Here is a 22,612-nt window from a genome sequence, read left to right on the forward strand (position 1 = left end):
AAACCACAATTTAGAAAAATGTGGGCACTGTGCAATACGCAACCTATACATATTTGGCACCGTGGTCATTGTGTTTTTGCAAATCAGAGTCTAGACACTGACAGACTGGCCAGTACGTGGCTTTGAATAGGGTTCAGGGCAGGGAGGAGGAGGAGGTGGTGGTGGGGGAGGTATTGTTGATGGTGGAGAGTGGAGGAGGGCACACACACACAGAGAGAGGAAGGGCCAGCGAGACGAGAGAGATGATGGGAGCAGTGTTATGCATATGCGTTCTGGGCGTGTCCTACTCGACCGAATCCATGCCATTCAGGCCAATCCACAAGAACAGCAGCAGGCACAGCTGAGTTGCCAGCTGGTGTGTGGAGGGCACCCAGAGGGAGGCGACGGAGAGGGAAGGAGGAGCAGGAGGAGGAGGGAGGGGAGGGAAAGCCGGCGGTGGGTAGGGAGGGTGAACGAGAGAGGTGGGGGAGGGAGGCTTTTTTCTTCACCAACGCTACAGGCGGAGCATTTGGCCGCGTCGAGGGCCAATGGGAAGCCAGCGGCTCGAGTCACAGGCCCCATCGGGGTTATTTAAACACCCCCCCCCCCGCTATAAGAGCGCTCGCGGAGATGCTCCCGCTGGCCAAAGCTGAGCGCGCTCGCCGCAGACGGGATAAGGGAAGACGCAGAGGAGGGGGCAGGAGCGAGGCGTCGTGCGGTGCTGCACGGTGCCGCGGCTGACGACGTGGAGAGAGAGAGAGGCGCTCGCTGCGTCCCGTCTGACGTGTGACTCCCCCCCCCCCAGCGTGACACAGAAGCTCACACGACGTGTGTGTGTGTACGGTCAAGGGGCCACCCTCGCCACCACCACCACCTCGCTCTGTGTGCGTCCTGGAACTGTCGGCGCAGGATCAGGGAGCGAGGGCCCCCCACCCCACCACCCCTCCCCTCCTCATCCCGTGGAATGTCGCGATCGCTTTAAACTGCGAGAGAAGTCCGCCAAGCATCGCCGCCACCGCAGCAGCAGTTACAACGAGGAGGGAGCTTTGTGGGGTTCGGCGGTGGATGGGGGGGGGTTCAGCGAGATAGTTTCTGAGTGAGAGAGGGGAGAGATCTTCCTCCCCCCCCCACCACCCCCCAACGTCTGCTCCTCCTCCTTCCTCATCGTCTGCGTGGAGCAGCAGCAGCAGAAGAAGCAGCAGCCGCAGAAGAAGCAAGCAGCCGCAGCAGCAGCGGCGCATCGGCGTTGCGAGCGAGGCATCGGCCCGGAGACTTACGTGACTCGCCCTCCGATGCGCTGCGTCCGCTCCTCGCGGTGACCACCGAGGAGGAGAAGGGAGGGACATTGAGAGGAGAGAGTTCGTGGTTCTTCTCCTTCAAACTCCGTTTCTCAGGTGAGGAGTCACTTGGTCGGCTCGCGCAGTGCAGCAGCGTAAGGGGTGTTTTTTTTTTAGGGGATTTATATTTCGGTTGTTGCGAGTGGTATTTTAATTGCTATCTTGTGTGCTTGTGCATGCACACACGGTCTCGCGCCTGTGTTCACACACTCGGGCAGGCGCTCACACACACACTCGGTCCGGCTCACACAGTTTCGCTTTCATGCTCGCACAAGCACACACACACAGTCTGGCTCACAGTCTCACTCGGTCTGGCTCTCACACACAGAGTCTGCCTTGCTCGCTCACACAGTCTGTCTCTTGCACGTGAACAGTCACACACAGAGGCATGCGCCACAAGTTTTAGCCCCCCGCCCATGCACACAGGAACTCCCGACTCGCACGCACACAGTTTTATCGCGCACACACTCAGTATCGAACGCACACACACTCAGTATCGAACGCACAAACACGCACGCAGCCATGAGCAGAGTTCAATGCAGCTTCTTTCTGCTATATCACACGCAGTTTCTCAATAAACTTACACACATACGACCTCGCACAAAGACAAAGATCCCCCGTATAGCCTTTAACAGACTGTTGGGGCGAGTGCTGTAAGCGAGCACCTATGAAGGCCGGCACGGCACACGAGGGGGTGGGTGGCCAGCACCACGCCCGGCCGCCTTTGTCTCCCCCGGTGGTGATCTTTTTAGATACCGCACCAGGTACTCGTTTGAGGCTGATTCGATCTAGGGGAGGTCCAGGACCGGTTCAAATAATTTCCACTGGTGTTGGCCGTGAGTGGGAATCGAACCTTGGGTCGCCAGGTTCGTAGCGCGGCGCGCTAACCACTACACCACCGCTCCCCACACACGCACAGACAACCCCGTCTCACACACTCCAATATTTTCTCTCGCACAAACACGCACATCTAAAAAATTCTAGAGTGGGCAAATTAATAAAAATTGTGTTATTTATTTGGGCTTCTGTGTTTTGGAGGGGCGGCGGGGTGGGTGTTATTTGGTATTTCTACCTTGCTTCTGAACCTGGTACAAAGTAGCCGTCTCGCCTGAGCTCAATTTGCATGTAAATTGATCGTGTGATGTGTACTGCCACTGAGTGGCCGTGATGAGGCGGGGGCAGACTTTTGTTTAAATTATAAATGTAACCGCACTTTGAAATTGTAACTCTTTGAAAGTTCAAACCCTAGCGACGGACACCTCTCATTGTATATGTATTGCAGACCAAAAAAAAAACTACTAAAGCACTTACAAGAGTAGTTTTAGGTGTTGTATATTATTTTGAATCTACGCGTAACATGATTCAATCTGTAGATTCTCAGGGTTGGGTTTAATGCACAGCGAGGTCGTGAGGGATGATGGTGGCCTTCATCCAGCAGCGGATCTGAGCACTGCTGACCATGGGCGTTTTTGCTCAAATGCGCAATCACGTCCGAGGAGTGTTTTGTCATCCGCGTAAGACACCGCTGGACGTCGTTACCGTATAGCCATGTTCAATCCACTGCTGGACGAAGGCCTCCCACGCCGGCGAGTAGCAACACCAATTCAGGCCGGTCACAGTGCACGAGGTGCACGTGTGGACCAGCAAAACCATGCCCGGCCGCCTTTGTCTCACCACCCAGCGCCGATGTTGTTTACACACCGCGCCAGGTGCACATTTAAGGCTGAGTGGACCTCGAGGGGGAGGTCCCAGAATTTATTGGGAATAATCGCCACCTATGTCGAGCCATGGCTGGGAATTGATCGTTCGGGCCTCGCCGCTTAATTCACAACGCAACGCGCCTAGCACGACGTTGCCGCTCGCCAGCTGTAGTTATGTAAGCCTTTAACTGACTGTTGGGGCAAGTGCTGTTAGCGAGCACCTATGAAGGCCGGCACTGTGGCACACGATGGGGGGTGGTTGGCCAGCACCACGTCCGGCCGCCTTTGTCTCCCCAGTGGCGATGTTTACACACCGCACCAGGTACGAATTTGAGGCCGAGTCGACCTTGGGGAGGCCCAGGACCGGTTCAAATAATCGTCACCGGCGTTGGCCGTGAGCGGGAATCGAATCGGTTCTCCGGGTATCGTAGCGCAGCGCGTTAACAACTACAAAGACAAAGATCCCCCGTATAGCCTTCACGTATTGTCGGGGCAAGTGCTGTCAGCGGGCACCTAACCACTACACACACGAGGACACGGCGATGTAATATGCGTATCAGAGAGACGATGTGTTTGCCAGCAGAAGGGCTTTTGATGTCGACGTCGGTGGTGTAATTTGTCGACGTATTGGGTTTATTGACGGTGCGCAAACCCCGCTTTGTGTGGGTCAGCCCCAGATCCCGTTTCACGGTCTGAGTGTCCCTTAATCAGGTGACACCACAGCCCATTGGGATTCATTCTGGGGTTTTTTTTCTCTCTTTGTATAACCAAATAATGATGTCATTTATGCGAACTGCCAAGTCTCAGGGTCCGTTTTCAGGAGAGGCCTGCTTTTTAATGTTCGTCTAGTTTTCGTCTCGGGAGTGGTGTGTGTGTGTGCCATTGTTTTATATTGCATATGTGTATTGAATATAGTGCTGTAGATTATATCGATTAGCAGCACTGGGCGGGAGGGGGGTGGTTCTTGTCTTTTATATACATGCGTGCATTGTTGCGTCCTTTGGTTGTAACTCTGCCATGAGTCTTCATCACCGGTCAGCTCACGTGCAGGAGACGTTGCATCGCGGGACCATGAGAGATGATGTTTTGGGGAAGGCATCAACAATGGATAGATCGTGGCAGATGATGTGTGCGCGTGTGAGCGCTCACCCTTTAAGACGGGATAATCGTAGTTGCATCGTGACATTTTAGTCAAGAGGTCATCTTCTAAGCCACACGTCCCACTGTTGCATGGGGGATTCTATTTTCTTTCCCCGTGTGATTCTATCGTGCAACTCCTTCTCGAGTCAGCCACGTCCACACTATCCTCGTCACGTCTCGTTCCACCACCCTCGGTCTCCCGCCTCTCTACTTCCTCTTCTGTCCTGCCACACCGTTCGTCAACCTCATCATCTCCTTGTCGTTGCATCGTTCAGTCGTGGCTAATTTTCACCGGGCTCCTTAACCGCTACTTTATTTTGAAATTGACGCGGTCGCATGCTCCTGAACCCGGCCTGACTGCATCGACCGCCGGGGCTGCCCGCGGCTGTTTTGGGTTTTTTTAACGTCACACCTACGCCCCCCCCAACGCCCGTGCCTTAAACCCCCCCCCCCCCCCAATTCAGCTGCTCCAAGTGGGCCCGGCAGGTCGAGGCCCCGAAGCAGGTGGCTTCGTCTTTGGCTATTTATTGTCCTCCTGGCGAAGCAAAACGATACATCCGTTCACACCTCCCGTGCCCCCCCCCACCACCACCACCAGCAGCAGCCTCCGCCCCCTCCACACGGCACCCAGAGGGAAAGCGGAGAGGCAGTTTGGCGTTAAGCTTCGGGCAGCCAGGAGGGGTGGTTCGCAAAGCCCCCTTTTTTCTTGGTAATTACTCCAGTGTCGTCACATTTGAATATTCGCCACGTAGTTTAATGCGCGCAAGGCTATCGCGAAGGTGCGATGTTTCACAGACGGGTATCGTCTGCCAGTGGGTGGCGATGTTGCTTTTTGGTTTTGGCCAGTACTTGGGGGAGTTGTGGTGGTGGTGGGGGGCAAATAGGACTTTGAGATACCTCCAAATGGAGGGCCACAACACACAAACCCGGTCGCTTTTCTCGCAGTGACAGAAGCGACCGGTGCTCGAATTATTTATTTAGGCCAGGTTGGAAAATATTCACCTCTAGGCCCCGATTAGTGCAGCTTTTACGATGCTTTGCAGTGGATGGACAAATGTTGCATGCGGGCCGTTTCGATGTGGCTTAGGCCCCACGGGCCGTATGGAATGCAGTTGTTGGGTCATTGGCTAGCTGTCGGGATTCGGTGACAGCACGAAGGGTCGTTTGTGTTGTGACTTTAGATTGTGGCTTCGTGTTCATTGCTAGCACTTCAGAGGGAGGTATTTCATTGATGGCTGCCCATATGAACGCGTACAAAAAAAACATCATACCTTGGGTAACTAACACATTTAAGCGTGTAATTCATAGTTAACCTAACGGTGTAATTGTTTGTTTGTAGGCCAACATTCACACGTGCATTCCGTTTGTCAATCCACTGCTTGATGAGGATAAGGGCCTCCTCCACACCGACGGTCCCGATACTGGTTGGTACAGGCGGGGATCATAGTAGACCAGGGGGGGCGTCGGGAGTAGAGTACAATCAATGGAGTTGGCTGCACTGCCCTCTGCTGCTCACGCTGAGTAGCCCCACAGCTCTGTGGCTGCCCTGTTTGTGCGTTGTGGTTGCCCATCCAAGCACTATCCAGGCTCAAGCCTGCTTAGCTGCCCATATCTAACAAATGATTGCTGTAATTGTAATTACAGTTTAACCACCGGGTCTGACACGCATGTCCCGTGTTATTCTCAACGACAACAAAAACCTCACCGCTTTCGTGGCTAACGCCTGCGTTACAACAGAAGAACAACAAATTGGAACAGGCTGACGTTTCAGGCAACGAACCCGTTTATATATAATTTTTGCAGAGACAAAATAAAGGAACGGACCGCTTTTGCCAGTGCAATGCAGGCATGAAACAGGAGTCGCTGCCCACAAACGTCGGCCCACTAATACATGTTTTTAGTTGACAGGCGGTGTTTGCGACAACTGTGGTGAGATTTGACACTGCTGCCAACGCGCGGTTCGTGAATTTGTTTCTCTCTCCGAGTTTTTTGCTCTGGGGGGGGGGGGGGTTGGTTGCATCGTAGTGACACGCTCCAGCTCTGCTTGCTGTGATGTGTTTGGCCATTCTGGCTACGTTGCTCTACGTGTGTATGCGCGTGTGTTTTCATTTGCATGTGTGTGTATCTTATATATGTTTGTGTGTTTGGGGGGAGCGGTAGTCCAGCGGTTAGCGCGCTCAACTACGAACTCGGCGACCCGAGTTCGATTCCAGCTCACGGCCAACTTCGGTGATGATTTTATGAACCGGTCCCGCTCCTCCCCCAAGGTCGACTCGGCCTCAAACGAGTGCCTCGTGCCGGTGTGTAAACATCGCCACCAAGGGAGACAAAGGCGGTCGTGCGTGGTGTTGACCACCCACCCACTCGTGTTGCCGTGTTGGCCTCCATAGGTGCTCGCTAACAGCACTTGCCCCCCAACGGCCTGTGAAGGCTATACGGGGGATCTTTGTCTTTGTCACCGTGCGCGCGTCCTTGATAAATAACGACCGATCCTCCTGGGGCTGGATTTTTAATGGCTCCGTATTCCCATTGATTTCGGTTGAACCCTTGACCCCCCACCCCCACCCTTTCAGACAGAGCTAAATTGGTTCTGTGTGCTTAACATAACAAGCTCGCATACACACACACACCCTTTTATCAGAACACTGCAACAACACTTACACCCTAAAGCGTGTAATGCAAGAGCATGCTTAGGCTGTCAGAATAAGGGTGCCCTTTTTTGCATTGCATGCTGGGCCTTTCTTGTTGTGCATTACACGTTGCGTCAAACACATTGTTTTACATGTAATGCACAACAAACAATCTTGCTTAAAACGCGACAAAACCGGCGAGGGCTTTGCGTGTGTTTACGCAACTGCTTGCCGTAACATAAATTGTGTATTTGTTTAGAAAATTTTAATCTGGAACAAAATTAATGGGCGGCGTTTGTGTACATGCGGCGGGTTTTTTGTCGCGCGACGCTTGTTTGGGAATCGCTGCAGGCCGAGCCACGTGGGCACGAGTGCCGCTTTGCTTCCAAAGTGCGGCTTGGATATGTGGGGGGGGGGGGGGGTTCAGCCGATGGCTTTGAGTTACATTCTCGCTCGGGGGAATGCACCGGAGCCGATTCCCTGTCCCTTCGTGCCTCCGACGGAAACCATTGTCTCGATGCACCGGGGACGAAACGCTGGCTGCTAACAACAAGAAGTGTGCACGGTAAAGCAGTGGAAAAAACAAAAACCCGACTTGACTTTCGACTTCTCCCCCATCTGTACCACCCCTCCCACTCCCACCTCGTTTTTTTTTAATAAAAGCTGCCGTCCAATTATAAAGGTCTCATTTCGTCCCTGGAATTGCGACCCTTTTAGTAATTCATTTGTACGTTTAATAATCGGCTTTCTTGCGCAGCCAGGCCAGAAATGCGCACGCTCGCACAAAGACGAAGATCCCCCGCGGAGCTTGTAACAGACCGTTGGGGCAAGTGCTGTTAGCGAGCACCTAATACCGCACATACACATACACATCGTCTTCTTCTTCTTGCGTTCATGTCGAGGTTTGGTGGATGAGCCAGTGGGGGATGGCTTCAGGAGTAGCCTGGTCAAAACCCGAGATCCTGCCGGTGAATCTTCGAAGGAGAGATGTCACTGCGCGCCACGGTTTGAGATTGGTGACCACAATAGCACACTGGGCTATTCTTAATTGACGAATGGTGGCATGTGAAAGCGGCATCTACAACGACAATCATCACCATATGGCCTACACAGACTGTTGGGGCAAGTGCTGTTAGCGAGCACCTATCAAGACGATACCTATAGTAGGATAGTTACATCATGCACACATTCACACACGCGCGCTCGCACACACATGCACTCGCATACACACACGCACAGACGCACGCACACTCACGCATGCGCACAGCGGGAGGCAGAGGGGGGGGCAGAGAGAATTGGTGGTCGCGCATTATTAGGGGCAAGCCCCCTGACCGCTCAGCCATTGTTCGTGATCTGTTTGGCTTGGAGCAGGGATGGCTTCCTAGTGGCAGTGTTCTCTCCAGCCCAACAACCCTCCTACCCCATCGCCCCCAATCCCTCATCCATCCAACCCCCATCCCTGCCGAATGCACAGCCCCCACTCCCCGCTAAGCCACCCCAAATCCCCCCCCCCAGCCTCTCGCCACGGCCGTCCGTCTCCTTTTGATGCGTTCACGGCCTTGCCTGCGTGGCCACGCTGCTTGTGCGCCGCTGGATGATCAATCGTGCTGGGTGGCAACGAGGTGACGATGGTGGGGGGGGGGGGGTGGCGGCTGGCAGGGGGTTAAGGCATAGGGGTTGTGAGCGGTGGGGAGGAGGTGGTGGTGGTGGACGATTGGGCAACGGGGTGGACGTTCACGATGGGTTGGACTTTCACGACGAGCGAGGAAGGCTGGGGTTCTTGTCCGTACCGAGTGGAGAAGGAGGGAGGGGGGGATCTCACATTTTTTCTTGACCCCCCACCGCTTCCGCCCCCCTGAGATGCTGTGGGCTCATGGGTTTTGGTGCAGCGATGCTTTGTAGTTCGCTCGCCATTGCGCTCTTACCCCCCCACCCCTCTCAGCTTCTTCTTCCTCGTCCTCGCGGGCCATTGTGGCTAAATTGGCTCATAAACAGGTGACAAGGGGAGTGATGTAGTGCAGCTGCTGAGCCGCTGAAATGACGGCTCGTTTCGGATCTGAAGCTCGCTCCCCTTTCGTTCCGGGCAGCCCCCCCCCCGCTTCCCCCGGGCGCGCGACGAGCGGTTGGCGTTAACGCCACGTGACCCCCCCCGCCCCCCACCACGAGTTATCTGCCTTTTTTTTGCTACGTGCTTGGGGGGGGGGAGTGTGGTGGCTTTGGTGGTGGGTGGCTGGGTGAGTGGGTGGGGTGGTTGGGTGGCTGGGTCAAGGGGTGCCACATGTTTGCTGAGTGTGCAGAATAAAATGGAACCACATTTTTTTAAGGGGGGTAGGAAAAGAAAGCCACCGTAGTGTTACACACAACCGCGTGGGCTTTATATGCACGGTGGTGCCGTTCGACCCTTGCCGCGCTCGTTCGGGGGAGGGAGGGGGGTTGCCCGCAGCGTGACGTCCGGCTCCGACGCTTCGTTTGCGTTACTCCACGTTGTGCAGGAAGCTTCTTCAGGGTGCGAATGTTCAGAAAAACCCTACGAACGTGGTTGCGAGAGGTTTCTGCGCGCTCGCTCTCTCTCTCCGCTCGCCCCGTTCGCTCGCTCGCTCACTCGTCCGATGGCTCGCCCCGCTCACCCACACCGCTTGCTCTCTTTGAATGCGAAGACTTTGTTCGCGAAACGTTTTCCACGATCGCCTAATTTACGGCGACAGTCCCACGCGAGCGCAGGTATCTTTTTAATATGTATATTTTTTTTTTCCCCGTGGGGAGTTGAATAGTCGAGTAGACACATTAATCATCTATTTTTGTTTTACATCTGCTTTGACCGCACGCCTCTGCGCTAATCCACTTTCAAGCAGGGAATCTATTATGTATCCGATGTCTCCTGGAAGCGTCTCGGGTATTATTCTGGAGTGGCAGTGCTCATTTAATTCAAAGCGCGCAGCACCGTTCATTTAATAATAATGTTATTCGGCAACCTTTTGTCAGACCCACAATTGAATCAGGGCCTCCACATGTTGTGTCAGTCGTGGGTTTTGCTTGAGCATAAATCACCTTGCTCGTTACTACATATTGGTGACGTGGGAGGGAAATCAAGACGGCCGGTTTAGATGTTGGCCGTGGCCAAGGAATTTAAATTAGGTTCATCGGGTTCATAGCAAAATGTGGCGTAGGCATTGTTCCATTGCTATTTTGTAAATACACTATATATGTACCATACAACATGCCCAAAGACAAAAAACGAATTGTCATGAACACGATTCCATCAATGAGGACTAACGGGGCCAGCATCAGAACCTTCATTTAGACTCGAGTAACCCGGTGTCCAACTGTGATGTACGGTACACATTGAGCGTGTGAGCGTTGGATTGGTGCATCGCAGGACACCGTAGGAGTTGGCAACGACTTGGGCAGGCCTCCGTCCAGCAGTTCATGATCTCATGAGGAATTCAATGGACATCAAATACATTTGGAGGAATCGCCGCAGTTGTCTGCACCGATGGACGCGATACACGCGATAGACACACCTCGCCACATTTGGGATCGTGCATCAGGAGCATAGGCACAAGTCACAAGAGACGCAAACACACGCAGGACGGCTACAGCCATCGCCATCATCATCATCCAGAGGTCGCAAACGGGTTTTGATTCCTTACCCGTACCCGGCCGCACCAGGGTCGCAAACGGGTACCCGTACCCGGCCGGGTACGGGTTCCCGTTCCCTACCCGTACCCTACCCGAAATGAGTGACAAACGGTTACTCACCAGTGACTCACGGCCTACCCGTACCCGGCCGCACCAGGGTCGCAAACGGCTACCCGTACCCGGCCACGGGTAGCCGGGTATCGAGTCGGGTACGGGTATCGGGTACCCGGTTGCGACCTCTGTCATTAACCGGCGATCTTGTCCACCGCTGCGATGAGGGCCTCATCCCCAAGCCGCCGCCATCTCTCACGGCCACGCGGCGCGACGGCCCTTGCCGGTCCGCTTGCGCGTCAGCCGATCTCTCCCCCTTTGGCTGCCGCTCTGCCCTCGTTCATCTCCACCACGGGGGACGCCGTCCTTCACGGCGACGCGTCCTGCCCCCCACGCCCACTCCGCTGTCCTCGACCATCGCCGTGATGTCCTCTCGCCTTCGTCCTGTTCTCTTAATAGCCGCCGTCGTACGCCGTGGCGTCTTCTTTATCCTGGCCCCCTCTTTTCTCCTCCTCCGCTTTCTCCGTTCAGGTTAACTTGTTTGAAAGCCTGGCACATTGATCATGTTTGCTCATGTGCTGGCTGCATGGAGGGGGGGAGGAAGGAGGGAACACGTGTTTTATTCGTGCGTGTGCACATGTGCACGCGTGTGCGTCGTGGGGAACAGTGGCGCAGTGGTTAGCGCACTGCGCTACAAAAGCCCCAGAACCTGAGTCTGATTCCCAGCCACGGCTGACATCGGCGGCGAAGCGATATCCGAGCCTCTCCAGGCCTCTGGATCGACTCGGCCTTAAACGGTTGCAGTGTGTGAACATCGCCACTGGGGAGACAAAGGCGGCCAGGGGTGGTGCTGGCCACCCACTCACCCACCTAATGTACCGTTCCGGCCTTCATAGGTGCTCGTTAACAGCACTTGCTCCTACTGTCTGTGAAGGCTATATGGGGGATCTTTGTCTCTTTTTATGATGCAGGCTCTGGTATGGTGTATGCGCTGACGTGTGTGTGTCTGACGGGTTGTTAAGTGTGGGTGTGTAGGAGTTGAGGGGGTTAGGGGGATGGTGGGCTGTGTTGGCTGTAATGGGTGGCAAAAGGGCAGTCGGTGTTGTTGTGGGATGTATACATCACTGGGTCCACGCGATCAGAAGACGAGATATCAAGTTTCACGAATGCCAAACTTCAGAGCCAACGTTGACGCAAACGCTCGGAGCAAACATTCTGCTTTTGTAATTATAACTTTCCCAGCAAACATTTCGGTTTGAAAAAGAATACAAAACAAACCTCGACATCATTGTGTGGTTTTTTTTTTCTCCTGTGACACAATGCGAAGAACTATATTTAGAATGTGTAGAGCGTTTCAGTGTTTTTTTTTGGTATATAACAACAACAAAAATAGACGTGTACAATTAGGATTCTAAGACATTTCTTTTAATAAGCGGCATCATTGTGGTGGAAACAGTTTATTTGAGCTGCATGGGACGCACACTGCGCTGCTTAACCGCCCACCTGAGTTCGAATTCCAGGCACGGTTAACGTCATTGCATGCTGAGCGACGTTCAAACCGGTCAGCCCACTGACCATCGTATGGTACAAAAAAATCCCTTGACCTACAACAGACCGAATGGGGGTGGCCCCCATCCATAAGGAGATTGATTCAGGGCACAACATCGCTATTATAATTTTTACGTCAGTATAATCATTATTGTTATTGCCGTAATTACATAGCCTCATCCCGTAGGCCTTTCTAGTTTACTTGTGCCGCCACTCGGACACGGCCTCCTGCGGCGCCATGTCTCCTCTGTTTGACAAAAAGGCAGAAGAGCGATATTTTCGCCATTAGCGGCGGGTTTTTAGTGCCGTTTAAAAAAAAAAAGTTCGTAACTTTACCTCTCTCGCCACTTAAGCTAATGTTCCGTTCATTTTCCTTGGGGTTTTTTTTCTCCTCTTCTCGCCGGCATCTGTCTGCGGCAGGGTAGCGGGGGAACATGAAAGCATTGCTCAAAGTCTCGGCTGAGTTTGAGTTCAAATGCGAGATCCTGTTTCCTGAGCATGCCAGATTAAACCAACTAAACCACTACTCTGTTTTGCCAGGTAAGGTCCACTGAACTACGTAGCTCTCTTTCAGAAGCGATCTGGCCACAAATGGTTTGCTCAACAAAGTGGGCTTATCACGTGTAAATGTACAGCGGCCGCGTGATGTTGTTTCTAAACGTGGAGGGGAAAACCCAGAGGACCAGGAGAAAATCCACGGGGAGAACACGCAAACTCCAAAATATACAGCAGGCGTCAAGGTTCGGAATCGAACCCACGACCTCCTGTATACCAGGCGAGGTAGTTAATATCTCGCCCCAGGCCACTGGTAAATGAGTATCATATAGGTCTCTCAAGTTCTCAGCTAGTTAAACAAAATCTATTTCACATTTGAATGAATTCAAGCATGTCACGTGTCTGCACACACTGTATATACATATTGGTCTTCGTTAAAAAAAACAACAACCAATATGTGAGTGCAGGACAAGTAGGAATATGAAAGGCTCAGATCATTTTTGTTTATCACAATCTGGCACCTATCACGACATTACCTCGTGAAATATAGAGAAAACCTACCACGGCTCTTAACCATCGGTGTGAATTAACAGATTGTTACCGCAATGTACTCTAAACGTATGAACCACAACGCTTTTAAAGCACGTGTCACCATCAAACGAGTTAACATCCGAATGTCCGCTCAAGTGAAAGAATCGGTCGTTATGTTTTGAAACGGTCGCCGGGGTCGGCGTGTGCGATCACACACGCCGACAAAGCGATTGATGCCGGTGGCTCGGATGGATATAAATCACGTAAACATTCACGGCTCTCCCGTGTGATATTCGTCGCTGCAACACCGTCCCCCCGTCGCACGGCGCAAACCAGAGGTCGCAACCGGGTACCCGATACCCGTACCCTACCCGATACCCGGCTACCCGTACCCGGGTACCCGTTTGCGACCCTGGTGCGGCCGGGTACGGGTAGGCCGTGAGTCACTGGTGAGTAACTGTCACTCATTTCCCAACGTCTTGTCTCTTCTCACAATTCAAGTTCCTAGAATCAACCCACCCGCGCCTGCAACATGGCTTCATCCCAGAGGTCGCAATCAGGTACCCGATACCCGTACCCTACCCGTACCCGGCCGGGTACGGGTAGGGTACGGGTACGGCCGGGTACGGGTACCCGTTTGCGACCCTGGTGCGGCCGGGTACGGGTACGGGTAAGGAATCAAAACCCGTTTGCGACCTCTGGCGCAAACCCGACCTCGGGATGCGACGCGACAAGCCGATCGGAGAGAGAGGGCCGGGCACGGCGCAGCCGCAACGGGGTCCCCGTGCAGCTCTGTGGCGCCGTGACGTTCGCAAGGGAATCTAAATGAGTGGGGTTTGACAGGTGACCGCTCGCACCCGGATGCAGATGCCTATTTAAGGAGGTCCGGACCGATTTAAATCCAAAGCTCGCCCGTCAGATGCTTGAAGGCAGCATCTGCTCGCTCTGCGTAATGTATTCAAATGTGGGGCAAATTGGAACACAAAAGCTGACCCGCGAGGGCCTGCTTAGTATACGGGCATGACTCGCAGGCGAGTTCGGTGTACCTCCGCGCTCCTCCACGAAGAGCCGTCTTGTGTACGTTGAATAACGACGTGCGTCAATCCACTGCTGGATGAAATCCCCACCCCCCCCCCCATATTTGACCATGCTGGTCAGTGCGGGTTTGTGAAGGCGGGGGAGGATGGACCGGTACACGCGGAGAAAACCCACGTGTACGCGACGCGATCGGCACTCGATAAGCGCCGTACAGACAGATTCACTCCTAGAGCTGCTGGACCCACCACAGTCTCCTTCCCAGCAGTATATGTGGAGGAGGTCGTGAACGGTGTGCGCGGAGGAAACCGGACCGGAGGGACCCAGAGAACCCAGCACACGCATTTGGCCTCACCACACCTCGCATCCCGGTGCCTACAAGCCCGGCGGTCACCAACATCCGAGAACGAACCAGGCTCAACGGCTGCTTAACTTCTGATATACAATACACGCGCATATTTATTTGCGGCTTATCCCGCAGTAAGGTCTGCAGGTCAAAACACAGATCGTTAATACTATTAAGTGGATTACCGTTGTCAGAGTGGGGCCCGATTAAGGCTGCACTGGGCCTCAAGCCAGAACAACGTTGTTGGGCCCTGCCCACCCACATCATGCGAATGAGACATTCGCTCTCTGTTTATCCCCGCTCTCTCTCCCATCCTTTCTCTCTCCCCACATATCCTTTCCCCCATGTTTGCTCTCTCCCCGTGCATCTACTCGCTCGCTCCCATCTATCTTCTCTACCCCCCCCCCCATGCATCCTCTCCCCCGTGTATGCTTTCTCCCCATGTATCCCCTCTCTCACTCCATGCGTCCTCTCCCCATGTATGCTCTCTCCACGTGCATCCTCTCTCTCTCTCTCCATCTATCCTCCCTGTACTTTCTCTCCCCCCGCGCATCCTCTCTCCCTGTGCTTACACAGCCTCTGACCCCCGCCCCCCACAGCAGCTATCGTATCACCAGCGACACCCCGCCCTGCCACCTTTGTCCAACCTCTGGCTCTTCATGGCCAGCTGTAGTGAAGACCTAACGCCGAAGACCGCCCCCCCCCCCCCCCCGTGTGGCTGGGAGTTGTGCCAGGGATTAATGGATAATCCAGGAGGCCGGCTCGCCTCTTGTCTGATGAACACTGTCCACAGCTCACTCAACCTGACACGGGGTTCTGTGGCCCCGCGTCGATCGTCAATGCGCATTTGCAATTCCGATTTCGAGGGGTTTCTTTTTTTTTTTTAGGCGCGCCCGCGACGGTTTCGCGAAAGTCGCGCGCGGTGCCAACGAGACTCGACGGAGGTAGGCGAGGTGACCCGAGGCATCCTGGTCGTGTCGAGAGATGTTAACTCCTCGCCTGTTACGCAGGATGTCTTGGATTCGATCCCGATCCTGACACTTGCTGTATATTTGGAGTTTGCATGTCTCTCTCTCTCTCTCTCCCCGTGGTCACGTGGATTTTTTTCCGGCTCCTCCGGTTTTTCCCCTCCACATTTAGAAACATGCATTTAAAGTATTTGGCTGCTGTACATTTCCACATGATCATAAGCCAGTTTGTTGAGCTATCATTTGTGGCCAGGTCGCTTCTGAAAAAGAGCTGTATAGCTCTGTGGGCCTTACCTGGTAAAATAAAAGAAATCGTTTTTGGTTCATAATCTGGGGCCTAACACTAACCCCTGCAAATCCTCACGGCCCAAATGTGTTCATGAATTACGCAAGAAAAAAATTATTGTAATTACAGAGATAAAAAGTGAATGAGTGGATGCATTGCACATGAATGGAATGTATAATGGAAGGAACCACTCCACGCTCACACCCACGAGTAAATTATTGTTTTATAATGACGTTGCCGGTTGGGTAAAACAGAAGCGACTGTTGGTTTAAGTCCACCTGATCGTGATACTAAACCCAAGCGATGAGTTTGTTGAACCCATCTCGTTGATAATTCAAGCCTTTGGAATATTTGTGTTAAACAACCGGTGGTCTAAACACCATATGATTGGTGTGTGCGACACCGATGTGATCTACTTGTTAAACCCACGTGATCAGATTACTAAACCCATATGTGTGGTAGTCTTGTATGTGCTGTATGTTGAACTTCTTTCACACCCTACGTCACCAACCGTGCTAATCGGAGGTGCAGGGGAAGGACAACGAACCAGGGGTGGGGAACTCTTTTCATTACACAGGGACCGACTGGGGCTTTCTACATATACTACATATACCTTTGGAGGGCCAGAAGCTCTTTTTCAAGGGCGACTCGTCTGGCATGGCAGACAACGCACGCACGCACCCCGATCGTTTATGCCACGGAAAATGTGCCCTTTGCAGTGGAAAAATTCCCCTGCAGCACCCGATTTTAACCGCAGCAGTGATGGATAAATATCGTTTTGCGGGCCTTCCCAAGAGTGGCAGGCCACACGTGGCCATAGGGGCCGTACGAGATGAAGCTGCGGGGGCCCCTCGCCTGCTCGGCCCATGGGGGCCCCGCGGGTTCACCGCCGCCCCCTTGCATAAGCTCGTGCCAAGCTCGCGTGCGACCGTCGAAGCTAAACCCCCGTGTGCGTCCGCTGTCGCCCGCGTAGGGAGGTGGCCGTCGAGGAGGCGGCGACGCTGCGGGTGGCGCGACGATGGAGAAGGCGGTGGGCAAGCTCGCGTACGAGATGCAGCGCAACTCCATCTCCGACGACGACTCGGGCTGCGCCCTCGAGGAGTACACGTGGGTCCCGCCAGGACTCAAGCCCGAGCAGGTAGCGTCCTCCTTCCGCGGCCGCCCTTCATTGTCGCGTTCTCGCTACTGTCCAGCCTGGCTTGCAGCGGTAACATTCGTGCCTCGCAGCGACCAAGGGGTTTATTGGGTTCCTTTCCCGACTCGATTCACCTTTCCACGTGGGGTTCGCATGTTCTTCTCATGTTCAGCGCAGGATTCTTCCGGGGATCTCCAGTTTCCTCCCGAAGCCGAGCAAAATAAAAACGTAACTGGGATTGCCTAAATGGTCCCAGTGTTGAAATATTACCTGCAAATTACTGAATCGGGATAATATTTTATGGTCAAAACTTGGCAGGATGCTCCTGAAAAGAGTATTTCGTGATCGGTGAGGCTTTCCTGGGTAAAACAGCACAATAACAATAATAGCGGTGAACATCGAGTGTTTGATTTAAAGAGGAGGGCCTCCTGAAGTGACTTGAGAGGTGGTGTAGTTCTGTGACGTCATCTTCCAGCGACCCTCCTCCGACACAGGTTGGTGCACCGCTCACTACGGCAAGAGCTCCGAGTTAGGAAGTTTCTTCATCCACCTCACAGTTGGCGACGGGAAAGATAACGACGGCGGAAAGCCCCCCCCCACCCTCGTCGCTGCCTGATAGTTTCTTCCCAAGTTTTAGTTTTTTTGCCGGCTCTTGGGAGCGAGCATTATATATTTATGGCGCGCTTCCGTTGGGTTTGACGAATGCAAGCTGGACGCGTCGGCGATCGGTAATAATCCGTGTAGCCGTAAACCTGTCTCTTGACGAGCGTAAACGGGGGCTGACCGCTGCCGCCGCCGTACCCTAAATCCGCCAGTCGTCTCCCCGTCTCGGCCCTCCAACATCCCCCCCCCCCCTCCCGGCATCGCACGGCCCGAACCCCGTGCCGGCCCTCGCAAACGCCGTCGGGACGATTCCAATCGCCGCGGCTTCCGCACGTGCGGCCACGCAGATGCTACCACCTCCGCCGCCATTTGGAACTTACCGCTCTGTCATTTTGGAGTGGTGGTGCAGCGGTTGGCTCACTGTGGCTGTGAAGCCAGCCAGCCGAGCTTTATTTCAGGCCGCGGCCAATATCATGCTTAATACCATTTTTTATTATTGACCGTTGCCGTGAAGAATGGTCAAATAACATACAGGACCTGCACGGCTTGGGGAAGCCCTCATCCAGCAGTGCATTGACAAAGGGGCGAATTTCTTCTTATGACAAATGATTCAAAATAAATAAAATAAATTACAAATTTCATCACGTTGGGCGACTTCGTCGGCAGTCACAACTCCATTGTTGTGCTGCACTTCTCTGCTCCCACGTCCATTCCTCTGCGGCTTCACCAACTGACCCGCGTGACCCACACTGCATGGATCAGGCCATGCACATCCAGCAGAGGAGCGCCAAGTAGGCCGTGCACGTGTGTGCGCACACACCGTCGTCGGCTTACTCTTTCTCTCTCGCATGTGGAAAAATTCTTCAACTTAACTTTCCATAAGGCCCCCCCATGGGTGTGTTCAGTGCAGTCCAACCCTCATTATCCACTCTATCTCTGTGGTCTCTCTGTGCATTGTGCTATGAATGACGGCGAACGGTCTTTGCCCAAGAAGTCGCCCTCCTGTCGCATTCCCCCCCCGCCCGCCGCCGCCCCTCCTGAAGGCCGCCACGCAGTTGCTGTTGACGAAGTTGGCGAGCGCTTGTTTTGCTACTATCTCAGTCCTTGGCGAGCGGGACAGCAACAGGGGGGGGAACGCAAAACGAGCGTCGCTTTACCGGTGGCCCACGTAACCTTCACGGCCAACGACGGGAGGCTGGAGGCAGCTCACGTGACCCAAAAAATTGCCCCCCCTCGGATGTACAGTGCGGTGCAAAATTCGGTCGTGCGCAACTCTTTCCCCACGGCGCGACTTTGGCTTGCAGCGGCGCCGTCATGTGCCGCCGACGCCGCCACCGCTCTGCGTTTGAAGTAGGGCTGTGAAATGCCCCAGATTCGTCGTCGTCGTGGGGATTTTTTTCTCATTTTCTTCCAAAGGCACCAAACTTTGCGGTCGTTGCACGTTTTTTTTGGGGGGGTTTTCGCTGGAGACGGAGACGACTTTGACATGAAAGCTCTCTCGTGACCGACCGCGCGCGAGTGAAGCAGCGTCAAAACCCAGAGAGTTAACCCCGTTTTACATTATTTTACAGGGCTCGTACTTTCATTCGCAAATAGACTTTTGTACCCGGCGATTGAGGGGATGGTGGCGGTGGGGGGTGGTGGTGGATTGGCTGCCGTGGTTTCACGGACAGCACGCACTCGACTTGCAAGACAGAGGTCGCCAGTTCGATTAGATCTTCCGGCGCGGCGGTTGAACCGATGGGGCAAGTTTCTCGGTTTCCCCTCCACCTCTGTCCCACCCAGCGGTTATGAATGGGTTCACCGCGGTTAGTCGAGCGGCAGGCCGCGTGTGGTGGGGTAAAGTGCGGGTACTTGCACGTCTTCTGGCCAATGTGGAAGAGTAGAGGGTGGGGGGCGGGTAGACTTTTCACTGCTCCCCCTCGGGTGTAGGGCCTTCAGTCCCGGGGGTGACGTGAGCAAGAAATTAATTGTGGGGCTGTCCCTCTACCTCTCTGGTGTGCGTGTGTGGTCGTCACCTGTATACCATGCATGCCTGCGGGCGCAGCGTACGATTGAAATCGGTAAACGGTGACACGGCCGTTCGCAAATAGCCTCGGGTCCACGGCGATTAACCTCGACCCACCTCGATTCCCCAGTGGGGTCCCAGGGAGAGCCAACGAGAGGGGTCCCAGGGAGAGCCAACGAGAGGGGTACCAGGGAGAGCCAACGAGGGGTACCAGGGAGAGCCAACGTGTCCGGACGCGGCCGGGCGCGTTGGCACACGCCTGCGCGGTCCGGCGCTTTGGGACGCCGCGGGTTGGTAGGGTCACACCCGAGATTTGCGAAACTCCCAAACCCTAGCGGGCTCAAGGATTACAAAAGGTATTCCTGAGATAGTGGTGGCAATTCCACGTCGCTGTGGCTCTCGTGAGTCACGAAGTCTCCCTGTTCGGCACCACGTGCAGACATTTCGCAAACATGTTTCGGGCGCTTCTACAAAGACTGAATCGTAGAAGCTCCCGTAGGATGTGGCGTGAAACGTTGGACATCATGCCTAAATACGCACGTGCTTACGTGCATAGCGCCTTGCCCAATGAGGCATGGATTACGTCTTAGTTGCTGCGTGGATGGCGACACTGATCCATAATCCGCAGATAAGGGTTCAGCTAAAGCCAGCAAGCCAAACATTAGCTCTCCAATGCCGTCCTAATCTCTCGCACTCTTCCTCCTCATGCTGCCTCGTCTTGGAGTGAGAACCGCCCCTCCCCTCCCCTCCAGCCCTTAAGCTCAATTATCAACAGCGGCAAGCGTTTTTCACACATACGTGAAGATACGTATGAAAAAAGCAGCGGTAGCTTTAACACCAGTGGCTTCAGATTGGTAGACCAGAACACGCACACACATTTATTTTCGTCCATCAACATTTTGGCTCTCCAGACCAATTTTACCCAGTGGCAGTTGTTTAAGCAAAAAAAAACAGCGGACAGTTTGGTTAAAAAGTGGATGGTCGGTCATAAAGTCATAAAAAAAATTCGACACTCTCCTCTCCTTGCCCCCTCCCACCCCCTTTTTAAAATCTGATTAGTACAACAAAAGCAAGCGATGTCTTGGGTAACGATAGTTGTGCCTTATCAGCGATGAAGAAAAGATTCCAGGCCTGTTCTTTCTCATTTCTTGAAGGCGGCTTAATTGGGAGTTTACAGAAAAATAAAAGGGGCAGAGCGTGGCGACTCGATTGGTTCAGGGCAATTTTGGAGATAAAGCTTTCCGCCTTATCAGCCACTGCCGGTCGGTCGCCCCATCCGTTCTGCCAACCCTCTAACCCTCTCGCCCTCTGCCCCCCTTTCTGTAGCCGCGTGTTACGTGCGCTGCTCCTTCTGCTCTTGCTCCGTCCTCCTCTCGCTCCCTATCAGATGCCCCCTACCCCAACCCAAAAAAACACTGCCACCAACAACAACAACAGCGACAGGAGAGGGAACAAAGTTAAAAGGCGGGGAGAGAGAGGAACCTCTTATCGTCTCTAATAGGGCCTGACAGTGAAGGCTATAGCATTTGACGGTGAGCAGACAGCTGGGTTGGATTGGATGATGGTAGCTCAGGATTGGGTCACCAGCCCCAAAATTAGCCGTGGTTCACGGAAAGGTCACTGCTTGCTGGGGTCAGGCTGTAACGTATATCCACACCCACCGCCGTGCTCTCTGATGTGTAATGTGTTTTTTTTATTTTTTGCGTGCGAAAAAGGGTTGTTGCTGTAAAATTGTACGGTATCAAGTCGTTGGTGTTGCTTTAACCTTTACTTCACCGCGGCTGGTCAGTGCAGGTTCGTGAAGTTGGGAGCCCAGGGGCCGCTCGCCACTGATGTCAGCCGTGGCCATAAATTAAAGTCAGGTCGCCGGGTCACGGTGCAATGTTTGTTTCTCGCTAAAAAATTACCAAGACCAGAATGCAAGATTCACTTTTTTTGCACTACGATTTCCTCGTGCGGTCTTGTAAGTTTTCGCTCGTTGGAATATCTAGATGTAGTGTGCGTGTATGCGCCGCGCACATATGGGGAGTGTGTGTGTGTGTGTTGGAATGATAATGTAAATGGGTTGGTCTCATGTCAGCAACGCGAAGCAACGCGCTCTGTACACGTTTGCATTCTGCGTTTCTGGGAAACTGGAGTTCCTTGTTTTATGGCGAGAAAGTGGCACAGGTTTGCCTCGGGCTGCAGGAATAATTAGAGGTTATGGAGGGAAGCTCATTTCACAAAAATGTAAACGCCGGGAGAGAGAAAGAGGCAGGGGCGGAGGGGAGGGAGGGAGAGCTCATTTGCAACCTCGATGGGTCCTCTGTACAATCCTCGCTCCTGACTCCAGCCCATTAAATCGGCAATTCATCACGTATCAAACTCATGTGACCTCGCAACCAAAATAGATTCCAGCTCCTTTTGCCCGAACAGGGGTTCTTTTTTTTCCTTACCCCTCCTCCGAAAAGGAATTTGTTTAAAGTTCTTCCGCAATGCATCAGCCTAATAGCATTTGTTTTGCCGCAGCAAGGCATATGGATACACTTTGGGGGCCCACCTGAATATAATGATGCTGTTTTTCACCCGTCGAAAACGCCAGGGCCCCCCCGGCTTGACATGAATTGACCCAGAGGTAGGGCGATCGGAATTGGGGCAAAGCCTTCTGGCACTGCAGACACGCCGATCGCCGAGCAAGATAGAGGTCAAGAGTCTTGGTTTTCAGTCTGGGCGCATGAGCTGACTTCCAGATGAAACAACACATGTGGGCAAGTAGGGGAGGACCCCGAGGATTTCGTTGGCAGTCCTCCTCCCCTTCCTCCTGCGCGAGTGGCGTCCTCCTTGGCTGCCGCGGCTGGCCAGCTGTGCAGCGACGCTAAATTGTTTGAGACGCGAGGATGGGAAGCGTTGCCGTGTCCGACCATTCGTCCGTCTTGCGCGCGGGAACCGGCTCGCAATCCACGATCGCCCTTTTCTGCAGCGGCCACCCTCTCCTAAGCTAAAACTAAAATATATATTTTATTTTAGCAAGTAAGGCCCACTGAGCTATGCAGCTCTTTTTCAGCAGCGACCAGGCCACAAATAATAGCTCAAGAAAGTGGCTTTTCATCATGCGGCCAAATACTCTTTAAGAAATTTTGATTCTAGATGGGGAGGGAAAAACCGGAGGGCCTGGAGAAAAATTCACGCGACCACGGGGAGA

The 22,612-nt window shown here is 53.6% G+C and overlaps 1 protein-coding gene across 1 annotated transcript in view; it reads left to right on the forward strand.

Moving 5' to 3' along the window:
* Positions 1-634: 634 nt before the first annotated feature.
* The window catches only part of LOC144943691 (prickle-like protein 2), a 50,583-nt gene continuing 28,605 nt past the window's right edge, over positions 635-22,612 (forward strand). Inside the window, exons 1-2 of the mRNA XM_078871434.1 lie at positions 635-1,373; positions 16,659-16,823. Coding sequence (XP_078727560.1) covers positions 16,704-16,823 — 120 coding nt within the window. The 5' untranslated portion in view covers positions 635-1,373; positions 16,659-16,703. The remainder of the gene's footprint in view (positions 1,374-16,658; positions 16,824-22,612) is intronic.

Source organism: Lampetra fluviatilis, chromosome 32, assembly GCF_964198595.1.
Source record: "Lampetra fluviatilis chromosome 32, kcLamFluv1.1, whole genome shotgun sequence".
NCBI classification, from domain to species: Eukaryota; Metazoa; Chordata; class Hyperoartia; order Petromyzontiformes; family Petromyzontidae; genus Lampetra; species Lampetra fluviatilis.